Raw genomic sequence first — 10895 nt, forward strand, 5'->3', positions numbered from 1 at the left:
TTTTTCTGTTTTATGTTCATTTTGTTCAGTTTTTGCACCTAACAGGTCACGTCTTGGGTTGCACGAGAGTTCAACAGCAGGGCAACAATGAGACCATACAGACCCAACACTTCGGCGAAAATCAGAATCAGAATCATACCAACGAACAATCTTGGTTGTTGAGCAGTTCCTCTGACACCGGCATCACCAACGATACCAATGGCGAAACCGGCAGCCAAACCAGACAGACCAACGGCCAGACCAGCACCCAATTGGATGAATCCTGTGTAAAGAGCCTGTTGCTGCTTAAGGGAGGATGAAATCAGAACTGAGACCACCAGTCCGTAAATGGCAATAATACCAGCCATAATGACAGGGACAGTGTTCTTGATCAAGAGATCTGGTCTCAGGACACAAGTAGCACAGATACCGACACCGGACTTAGCAGTACCGTACGAGGCACCGAAACAAGTGAAGATGATTGCAGCAGCACAACCAATTGAACCAAAGAATGGCTGGAGGGGTTAGTATCGGGAGCAATTGTTAAACTTGGCAATGGCGCATGAGCGGGACCTGGTCAGATGCCAAAACTGGGACCAACACCGATCCAGTTCCACGTCTCTCCAAAGACAAAGTCAGCAAAAATTTAGGGACATACTGCATAGACAGGGCTATATTCAAAAAAGTTAGTAGCTGTATTCAATGACATTGGCTAATAGGACAGCTTGACCATAGACGCAGCCAGGGAGATCGACATCTCGTGGTAGAGCAACACTAGAAATATCAGCTTTGGAGACGCCAATTGACTAGCATATCTTGTCACGAAATCTGGATATCTCAATATATTGCAGATCAAGGATGGATTAAATAAATGCCAACCGATCATGACAATCACAGGCTTGTTGAACTTATGCCAAACCAAGTGCGTGTCCATGAACAACGTCCTAACTGAATAACGAGCAAAAACTTACCAAAGATCAGACATTGTAGAAGGCGATTTTAACACTGTTAGACAATGAAGCGAGGAACAACTGGTAACTGTATCAATTGACACTAATAGACGTAGTTGTAGATTACGTTCTGGTGGTTGGCTTGGCCTCCTAGCTGGCTGCATTTCTCCTTGGAATCCTGACAGCCAGTGCCGTGCCCACGTTAACCGATATGCCTGCGTAAACATGGGACTGTAATGTTGAGACACGACTATCTATTACATTTTTGCTGCACACGACAAAGGATAGTGCACAACCCATTTTTGACATCGAAATTTTTGTATGAAAGAAAAAAATTCACAGCTGATTGTCTCTTTCTCTTACAACCCAAGGGCGAGCTGTTTTGCAAGGAACCTTTGAATTTTCGTGAATTTTACTTTTCAAACCAACATTATAATGTCTGCTCCAAACCCAAAGGCTTTCCCTTTGGCTGACTCTGCTCTTTCGCAGCAAATCCTGGACGTTGTCCAACAGGCCCAAAACCTGAGACAGCTCAAGAAGGGTGCCAACGAGACCACCAAGACTCTGAACAGAGGTATCTCCGAGTTCATCATCATGGCAGCCGACACCGAGCCAATCGAAATCTTGTTGCACTTGCCACTTCTCTGTGAGGACAAGAACGTTCCATACGTTTTCGTCCCATCCAAGACCGCCTTGGGTAGAGCCTGTGGAGTATCCAGACCAGTCATTGCTGCCTCGGTCACCTCTAACGATGCCTCCACCATCAAGAACCAGGTCTATGCCATCAAGGACAAGATCGAGACTTTGTTGATCTAAACGTGGTTGAGGCGTGTTTTACTGGTGTTGAAGTGTTGATATGTTAGAGCGTTCCATTATGGCTTCCGTCAAGGCTTCCCACCAGGGTTCCAGAAGGATCCCACTCCACATCTGTGTATAATGTAATATTTTACCCAATATATCTTAGTTTGCGAAAAGAAATTTTAGTTGTACCAGAGAATCCCACAATTTGGCTGAAATTGGCCCAAAATCCCATTTCGGTTTGGGGTCCACACATTCTACTTTTAGCCCTATTTAAGCTCATTGCGGCACTGCATTGTGTCTTGTTGTAACATATGTCATAACAGATCGCTTAGCTCTCTTTCTTTCTTCCTTCCGACTTCCATCCTTCATTCCAAATATTTGACACGCAAAATAAATCAAAAGACCAAGTTTTTGTTCTTGGCCAAATACTCGTCCCTGATCTTTTATTTCTTTCACATTCCCATTGAGTGCTGATAGCACCTACTAAGCGCTTCGCTTGTGCCTCTAGTGATGCCGCTTTCAGAAACATCCTCGCTTTCTTCAACTTCGTCTCCAGTCCAGCAACCACAACAGACATGGCTTCTCAAGTTCATCAAGAGGTCCATATCTACCACTCAGTCACAAACACCGCGCCAAAGCCCGGCGCCTGTTGAGCTCTGCCGCGACTCTCTTGAAACCGCGCTTAACGGAGGGGACAGTGTGCCCTTGGCTAGTGTCGGTACAAATGCTAGTCCAGGATCACAATCTCGATGCTCTGCTAGTTCTAGCGCTTCGGGGACTATATTGGACTCGTGCAAGTGTTGCGGAACGATCATCAAGTACCCTACGGAGGTGTGCCGAATCAAATGTATGGTTTGTCAAACAACGATGACTGTTCGGGACAAAAGAAGGCCCACTGGGGTTGGTATTGAAGAGGAAACAGAACAAGAGTTACCCCAGAGCTATGTATCGTACGCAATGGTCAAGGAACTGATTGCCCAGTGCAGACACTCTACAAAAACCGACTCGGGTCCAAAGAACGGGACTCCACATGCGGTTTTCCAGCCAATGGAATTGGCGCTTCAAAATTCGTTCAAGTCATTTAAGTGCTTGAACAATTCTTTCAGAGTTGATAGAACACAAGCTGGTGTCTCGTATCATTCCCCAAACATAAAGTTCGATGAAGCCAGAAAGGTGTTTAACCTTTTGTCAACGCTACCGACAGTAAGGCCATACTTCAAGGTTCTTCTTGGAGCTTTGGATCTACTGAGACACCCACCAGATTTGGGAGACCCTGCTTCTCTCAGATGGCTTCTTATACTGTTGGAAATCCCTCTGCTGTCCGACTCTCTGGTTCAGAGCAATGTCGATGCTCCGGTATTGCCGAGTGAGATCCGTGTGGTAGCGTATGAAATCCTCAAACGGATCATTGGGCTTTTGGCTCATTTGGAGAAGCGACCATCCCAATACCTGTGCCATTGGTGGTCGCGTCTACCTCACGATGAGTTCGTGAAAAAAGTCGATTTCTCCAACCTCTACATCACCTTCCAGCTCACAAGACTGGTGAACTACGACATGTATGATCTTCATCCAAAGGACAAAAAGGGGACTCAGTACTCGGCAGATGTTGTTGATGATGTGAACTACAAATCTGCAATGAACGGATCCCCCATGAGGAATCTTGAGGCTTTGAAGCCGTTGCATGCGGCCCTGCCTATGTCCCCTTCTGGCCGCCGCATAAATCTGAAAGGCAAAGATGGAGAAATCAAGATCAGATTGGCCCAGTACAGCAGTGTGTGGCATCTGAGAACTGCAGGGAGAGTGTTGGCGTTGCTATTTTCAGCTAACACCCGTGGCAATAAGAATCTTCCAAAGGTAAGCACGTCTAACTTTTACAACAGTTTGGTGGATTATGTGAACGTCAAGCAAGACTTTGACGCCTGGCAATTCAACAGTGGAACAGCTGGAAAGGTTGATTCTTCAAATGCGGACACTTCTTTGCAAAGTGTGATTGAGTACCTACAATCCGAATCGTCCACATCGTACCTCGGGATTTCGACTCCGATAGGAGGTGGAAACTCTAAGAAAGCCAGATTCACATTTTGTCAATTCCCCTTTTTGCTGTCTCTTGGGGCTAAAATTTCTATTCTCGAGTATGAGGCCAAGAGACAGATGGAGCGGAAAGCGGAGGAGGCTTTTATTCATTCCATCAATAAGAAGGTCCCCATTGATGTATACTTCAGGGTGAGGGTTAGAAGAGATCATATCACTGCAGACTCTATACGCAGTATTAAAAGCCATCCCAATGATCTCAAGAAACTTCTGAGAGTTGAGTTTGTGGAGGAACCAGGGGTTGATGCTGGAGGCCTGAAGAAAGAATGGTTTTTAATTCTTACGAAGGAGCTTTTCCATCCTGATAAGGGCATGTTTGCATACAATGAAAAGTCCAATCTTGGATGGTTTACCGTGTCGAATTCTGACAAAGATGAGCTCTACTATCTGGTCGGTGTGGTTTTGGGTTTGGCGATATACAATTCCACCATCTTGGATCTGAGCTTACCCAAAGCCCTCTACAAGAAGTTACTGAACAAGAAAGTGGGTCTCGACGACTTCTTAGAGTTGGACCCCGAAGCTGGTATGAATTTGAAGAAGCTGTTGAAGATGTCACAGACCGAGCCTATTGAGGAATTCGAGCTCTACTTCGATGTGACGTATAAAGATCTGTCTGGCGAGACCAAAGTCGCCGAGTTGAAGGAGAACGGATCAAATATCAAGGTCACGCATTCAAATAAGCATGAGTATGTTCAGAGGTATGTTTCGTTCTTTTTGAACGATGTCACGAAACAATCTTACGAATCTTTTTCAAAGGGGTTTCAAAATGTCATAGGTGGAAATGCTCTTTCGCTCTTTTCGCCTGAAGAGATCCAATTGATATTAATTGGAGACAACAACGATGGTCGCAAGATTGATGTTGATGTGTTGAAGTCGGTCACCAAATATAACGGATGGGTAAGCGCGGAAATGGCGGCCTCTTCTTTTCCAGTGAAATGGTTTTGGGAATATTTCGAGCACCTATCGTCTCTCGGTCAGAGAAAACTGCTACTTTTTATCACAGGAAGCGATAGGATACCAGCAACAGGACTACCAACTTTAAACTTCAAAATTACAAAAATACGTGGAGATCAAGGAAGACTTCCAATTGCACATACATGCTTCAACGAATTATGCCTCTATGACTATGAAAACAAGGACACATTCTTCCGCAAGCTGGACTTTGCGGTACACGGAAGCGAAGGTTTTGGGTTACGTTGAATTTGCTGATATACAATACTTGACTTTTATACGAAAATAAACAATCATAACAGCAAAAATAGCTATCATATCAACCCTTTTGAATTTTCTTCAATGAATCAGCCGCACCGATTTGGTAGTGTAAATTACCAATATAAAGACCGTCTTTTTCGTTATAGATTTAGAAAAATGCACCAGGTTGAACAAGCCTTCTCTATTCAAGACCATCAGCTTTCTAAACCAACAGTTAAAAACCTTCTGTTTTTTTTAAAGATGTCAAACTTGGGGTTACAAGTGCGTCAGGCTGCACCCGCAATCGATCCGGTGGTGGCGGATTATGCTGTTGGCTACATTCAGCACATCACCGAGTCTACTGAAAACTCAGTCTCTGCGCAGCAACTTGATATTTCAAGAGAGGTTAGCTTTTTAAGCGAACTGCTGAGAAGTGCCGGTGGTGAAACCGGTAAGGTGACCAGTTTCACCCAGAAACTTCAAGACTCTTTGACCAAAAAACTTGCAGAGAACCAGTCGAAGAACTCTGTCACAGGTGACACCTCCAAGAGGCTACTGGATATTGATCTTATTCACAACCAGCAGAGAGATCTAGACAGTTCGATGGCATTGCTTCAATCCACTAAGGATATCGGCCATACTGGAAGAAAGATGGAGACCCGTGTGGATCTAAAGAAGCTGCAAAAGGCCGAGGCTAAGATTGCCAAAAAGATAGCCAAGAAACAGAACAGATACGTTGAATACGAGGCCTCAAAGCTCTTGAACCAGACCCAGGATGATTACGAGTCCTTCTTCTTGAAGGTTAACCCTATCGAATTCGGCTCAGCCGCTGGTAAGTCCAAGGATATCAAGGTGGAAAACTTCGATCTTTACGTTGGTGAAGGCCAGAGAATTTTGTCCGATTCCACCCTTACTTTGGCTTATGGAAGAAGATACGGTTTGGTTGGTCAGAATGGTATTGGTAAATCCACTTTGCTGAGAGCTCTATCCAAGAGAGAGCTGAATGTCCCCAAACATATCACGGTTCTCCATGTTGAGCAGGAGATCGTTGGTGACGATACCCCAGCTCTGCAGTCAGTTTTGGACGCTGATGTGTGGCGTAAGCAGTTGCTGAGCGAGGAAGGAAAAATCTCCGAGCGTCTTGACGAAATTGAGAACCTGAAGAAGGAGTTCGATGAGGAATCGATAGAGGTCAAGAAGCTGGAGAATGAGTATCTTGACTTGGAGTCGCATCTGGAGGAAGTCCACAATAAGCTTTCTGAGATGGAGAGTGACAAGGCCGAGGGAAGAGCTGCGTCGATTTTATCAGGTTTGGGTTTCTCCCAGGAGTCCCAGCATCAGGCCACTAAGGACTTCTCCGGTGGTTGGAGAATGAGACTTTCTCTTGCCAGAGCGTTGTTCTGTAAGCCAGACCTGCTGCTGCTCGATGAGCCTTCCAATATGTTGGATGTTCCATCTATCACCTACCTTGCAAATTACCTACAGACTTACCCTGCAACTGTCCTGGTGGTGTCGCATGACCGTGCGTTCTTGAACGAAGTTGCTACTGACATTATCCACCAGCATTCCGAGAGACTAGACTACTACAGAGGATCGAACTTTGACTCGTTCTACAATACCAGAGAAGAGAGACTCAAGAACCAAAAGAGAGAGTATGACAACCAGATGGCTTACAGAAAGCACTTACAAGTCTTCATTGACAAGTTCAGATACAACGCTGCCAAGTCCTCCGAGGCGCAGTCCAGAATAAAGAAGTTAGAGAAACTGCCGATACTGGAGGCACCTGAAGAGGAAAAGGTGATAACTTTCAGATTCCCTGAACCTGAAAAACTGTCTCCTCCGATCTTGCAGTTACAAGGAGTCACGTTCGGCTACTCTCCTGAGAAACTTCTTTTGAAGGATGTGGACATGGACGTCCAGATGAACTCTCGTATAGCCCTGGTTGGTGGTAACGGTTGTGGTAAGACCACGCTTCTGAAAGTTCTAATGCAAAGCGTTACTCCGCTGGATGGCTCTGTCTCGCGAAACCCTAGACTGCGTATTGGTTACTTCGCACAGCACCACGTGGATGCAATGGACTTGAACCTCAACGCCGTGACATGGATGTCTCAGACGTATCCTGGCAAGACTGACGAAGAATACAGAAAACACCTGGGTTCCTTCGGTATCACCGGTTCGCTTGGTTTACAGAAAATGCAGCTTCTTTCCGGTGGTCAAAAGTCGCGTGTTGCCTTTGCCTCGCTATGCCTCAACGAACCACACATCTTGATTCTTGACGAGCCTTCCAACCACTTGGATACGTCCGGTCTGGATGCTTTGACGGAAGCTCTCAAGAATTTCAAGGGTGGTATTCTGATGGTGTCGCACGATGTTTCTATCATTGATAGAGTATGCCAGGAGATCTGGGTTAGCGAGAACGGAACCGTTAGGAGGTTTCCAGGTTCTATTTGGGACTACAAGAAGTACATTCTTGAAAGTGCCGATGCAGCTGGTGTCGTTTCCAAGCATTGAACAGAGAATTTGTGTCACTTAAATCATGAACATTATACAATGCAATGGAGCATGTTTTTCACATCAACGTAGACCTTGCGCCAACCTTATTGCTTGCGGATCCGTCTTTCATATTGCCATCACGACCGTTAATGAACTGGGAGTAGATGGCTTGGAGCTTTCTTTGCTCACTAACAGAAATACTTGGTTTGGTCTCTTTCAAGGAAAATTCAAAGTCCGCATTCGTGACATGAATGGTGTTCATGGCTTTAGATGGAAGATCTCCGTTTGAATCCTCTTTCTTCTCCTCACCCACACTGTTTTCCGTGAGGCTTTGTAATCTCTTATAGATCTCAGCCCGTTCTTTAGGCTTAAGTGATATACTGTTCGATTTTGCGTCTTCCCTGAAGGAGAAGAACTCGATATCCTTTTTGCTTCCATTGGCCTCGTTGCTGGTATCACCGACAAATTCGGAACGGGCCAACCTGGTATGAACAGCTCTCAGATAGGCATTGTAGGATAACGCTTGCAAATCAGCACCCGAGAAACCTGGGCATCTCTTACTCACATCAGCAAGATTGACATCAGCAGAGAGGGTCATGTTTCTGGTGACACTCTTGAGAATATCCAGCCTATCTGCGGCATCTGGCATATCACAGATCACACTCTTGTCCAAACGACCAGGTCTCAAAAGAGCACTATCGATGAGGTCTGGACGAGAAGTCGCGGCCAGTACATACACACCATCAAGACCTTCCGCTCCATCAATTTGGGTCAGCATCTGGTTGACCACACGGTCAGTAACACCAGTCGAGTCATGGCCTCTTTTTGGCGCAATGGAATCAAACTCATCAAAGAACAGAATACACGGTTTCGCAGCCTGTGCACGCTCAAACAACTCTCTCACCGACTGCTCGGAAGCACCGATGTATTTGTTGAGGATCTCTGGTCCTTTAATGGAGATGAAATTCAAACCACACTGACTGGCGATTGCTGAGGCCAGAAGCGTTTTACCACAACCAGGATAGCCATATAGCAGAATACCAGACCTCAATCTCAGTGGACAATTGGCAAAGATCGGAGCGTACCGTGTTGGCCATTCCAGGGTCTCCAAGAGAATGGACTTGGCTTCACGTAATCCTCCAACATCCAGCCAATCCACCTCAGGCTTCTGAAGCTTAGCCCCTCTTAGAGAAGACGGAACGTAACCTTGCAAGGCCTTTTGAAAATGAGCATTTGTAATTTCCAAATCATAGACATCAGAGTCCTGCTCATAAATATCATTCAATAAGTTGTGATGTGCTCTTTCAGCGAGAATCCTCAAATCAGCGGCCAAGTAACCCTCTGTTTCAATAGCGATGTCCTTGAGCAAATCCGATTTTGAGGAGATGGAGACATCAAGAGACATCAAGTAGCTCTCTAGAAGCTGTCTTCTGGAGTTCTTTTCAGGAGCCTTCAGGATGAAATCTTCCTCAAGGATTCGGGTGGAAAAGAGCATGTCGTTAACACTCTGTTTTGATCTAGAAGTGGCCAATATCGACAGTTTCTTGCTGCTGACAGCACTCGAAACCATACTCGCCAACCTTCCAGATATGACTGTGGAGACACCCGTGTCGGAATGTTCAGTTTGTGCAGGAAACATCGAGTCCAGGTTTTCCAAGACCAACAACGTGGGCGATCTCCAGGTTGCCTCGTTGACCGTCTTCTCAAGCATAGTTTTGATGGCTGCAAAATCAGCAGGCAGACTCTCGCATGAAATGAAGGAGATGTAGTATCCTGTGGCATACAGCTGCTTTGCAATCTCATGGCTCAACAACGTTTTACCACTTCCAGAAGCACCATGTAGAAGCACACCAGAGCTGGACCTTTTAAGTGTTCTGATAACTTTCGATATGAGCTCTGATTGGCCCACCGCAACAACCTCATCATTTTCAAGTTTCTTGTCTGGTTTTCCTGGAATAAACGACTCGGGTCGCAAAAGGTCTTCTCCGATCTCAATCTTGAACGTCCTTGAAATTTCAGGAGCCATTGGAGCTAGCCATGCTGCTTTGGAATTTTTGAACTCCAAAATTCCGCCATGAGGAAGAATATGTTCATCCAAAGAAGGGAGTTTCATTCCATTGGTGAGAACAGCTCTGCTGAACAAACCCATAGAGTCCAAGAGCTCCGAGAGTTTGACACGCAAAGCAGAATGGTTTGCCTTCAGAGAGATCGCACCGTTTTCTGGAGTAGATGTGATGTATTTGTGGATAACCAGAGTCGAAGGAGTTTTACCCGAGAGTATTCTGGAGGGCTCTAACAGTAGTAAATCGCCTATTGTGTTGTCGATACCAAGAGCAATGGCCATCATGCGAGATACGGCAACGTCGTTTTTCGAGATAAGATCGCTGGGAGTCAATTGAGCAATGATTTTTCCAGTTTCCAATGTTGTTCCGGTCGATTTGGCTGTTTCTGAAGCGTCTGTGCCGTTTTGTTTTAGATTTTTTGAGCCAGAGCCGGCAATGAGTTCCTTCAACTCTTTGTTCAACAGTCCGGTCTGAGGACTCATTCCAGGACCAGCAACAACGGATACCTGGACATAAGCGGGCGTTCCTAGATTCGGGAATGACAATCGGTTCACGTATATCTCGTAGAGTGTTCCGCTTGAAAGGGCCTTGTATTTGGGGTGAGGCAACGGTATTGACCTGGCCAGACCATACGAAGCCCCGCTTTGCGGAAGGGATCTCCGGGCAGAAGAACTGATAGACCTCTGGCGAGTTTTTGGCTGACTTCCTGATCCATTAGAGCTATTTGCACTCTGTCTTCTGCGCGCTCTTGGGGCAATATGCAACTCCGTATCCTGAACCAGCTTGGCAGCACGGACCTTTCCACCTTTCGAGGTGATGCTTATCACCTTCAGTTTGGCAGTTGCCAAAGGATTTGGAAATGCAATGATATTCAAGCCGTCCGTAACACATCGGGTGGTGTTTAAAAACGTATTTTCAATGTTCTGGGCATACGTCTCAGTCCATTCCCAGTCATCTGCAGAAGCCGGTTCCAGTTCCACGGTAGTAGCAAACTCCAACGTTACCGGACATTTCAACAACAACACAGTGTGCGGTTTAAGTCCCAGAGATTCAGCATAGTCTCTGTCCATTTCAATGGTGCCATTTTTGCAACCACCACCAGTCCAGCCCACGTAGAAGCTGGGGGCTTTGGCCTCTTGGAGCTCCACCACCACGTCCTGGATGGTCTAATAAATGTTAGTCAAAATGAATGCCACATGCACAAATGCTTTTTCCAAATTCTTCGACTCACGATTCCTCCCGATAACAAAACGTCAGCCACATCAATTGGCAGGTTCACCAGGTTGGACCGCAAAGGCTTAACTACCAGTTGTACCACCTGATCCAT

General features: G+C 45.8%; 6 protein-coding genes across 6 annotated transcripts; 3 read left to right on the plus strand and 3 right to left on the minus strand.

Moving 5' to 3' along the window:
• Positions 1-38: 38 nt before the first annotated feature.
• On the minus strand, positions 39-347 carry KUCA_T00002677001 (uncharacterized protein; the record flags this gene model as incomplete). The annotated part of the gene is made up of 1 exon (XM_022602949.1): positions 39-347. One exon carries the CDS (start codon positions 345-347, stop codon positions 39-41), a length of 309 nt encoding a protein of 102 aa, XP_022458703.1.
• A 344-nt stretch (positions 348-691) lies between these two features.
• Positions 692-1156, minus strand: KUCA_T00002678001 (uncharacterized protein; the record flags this gene model as incomplete). Its single annotated transcript, XM_022602950.1, has 2 exons — positions 692-923; positions 984-1156. 2 exons carry the CDS (start codon positions 1154-1156, stop codon positions 692-694), a joined length of 405 nt encoding a protein of 134 aa, XP_022458704.1.
• A 208-nt stretch (positions 1157-1364) lies between these two features.
• Positions 1365-1745, plus strand: KUCA_T00002679001 (uncharacterized protein; the record flags this gene model as incomplete). Its single annotated transcript, XM_022602951.1, has 1 exon — positions 1365-1745. The coding sequence occupies one exon, from the start codon at positions 1365-1367 to the stop codon at positions 1743-1745; it is 381 nt and encodes a 126-aa protein (XP_022458705.1).
• A 495-nt stretch (positions 1746-2240) lies between these two features.
• Positions 2241-5021, plus strand: KUCA_T00002680001 (uncharacterized protein; the record flags this gene model as incomplete). Its single annotated transcript, XM_022602953.1, has 1 exon — positions 2241-5021. One exon carries the CDS (start codon positions 2241-2243, stop codon positions 5019-5021), a length of 2781 nt encoding a protein of 926 aa, XP_022458706.1.
• Positions 5022-5273: 252 nt separating this feature from the next.
• Positions 5274-7523, plus strand: KUCA_T00002681001 (uncharacterized protein; the record flags this gene model as incomplete). The annotated part of the gene is made up of 1 exon (XM_022602954.1): positions 5274-7523. One exon carries the CDS (start codon positions 5274-5276, stop codon positions 7521-7523), a length of 2250 nt encoding a protein of 749 aa, XP_022458707.1.
• Positions 7524-7581: 58 nt separating this feature from the next.
• Positions 7582-10895, minus strand: KUCA_T00002682001 (uncharacterized protein; the record flags this gene model as incomplete). The annotated part of the gene is made up of 2 exons (XM_022602955.1): positions 7582-10734; positions 10800-10895. 2 exons carry the CDS (start codon positions 10893-10895, stop codon positions 7582-7584), a joined length of 3249 nt encoding a protein of 1082 aa, XP_022458708.1.

Source organism: Kuraishia capsulata, genomic scaffold (genome assembly GCF_000576695.1).
Source record: "Kuraishia capsulata CBS 1993 genomic scaffold, Kuraishia_capsulata_scaffold_3, whole genome shotgun sequence".
Lineage (NCBI taxonomy): Eukaryota > Fungi > Ascomycota > Pichiomycetes > Pichiales > Pichiaceae > Kuraishia > Kuraishia capsulata.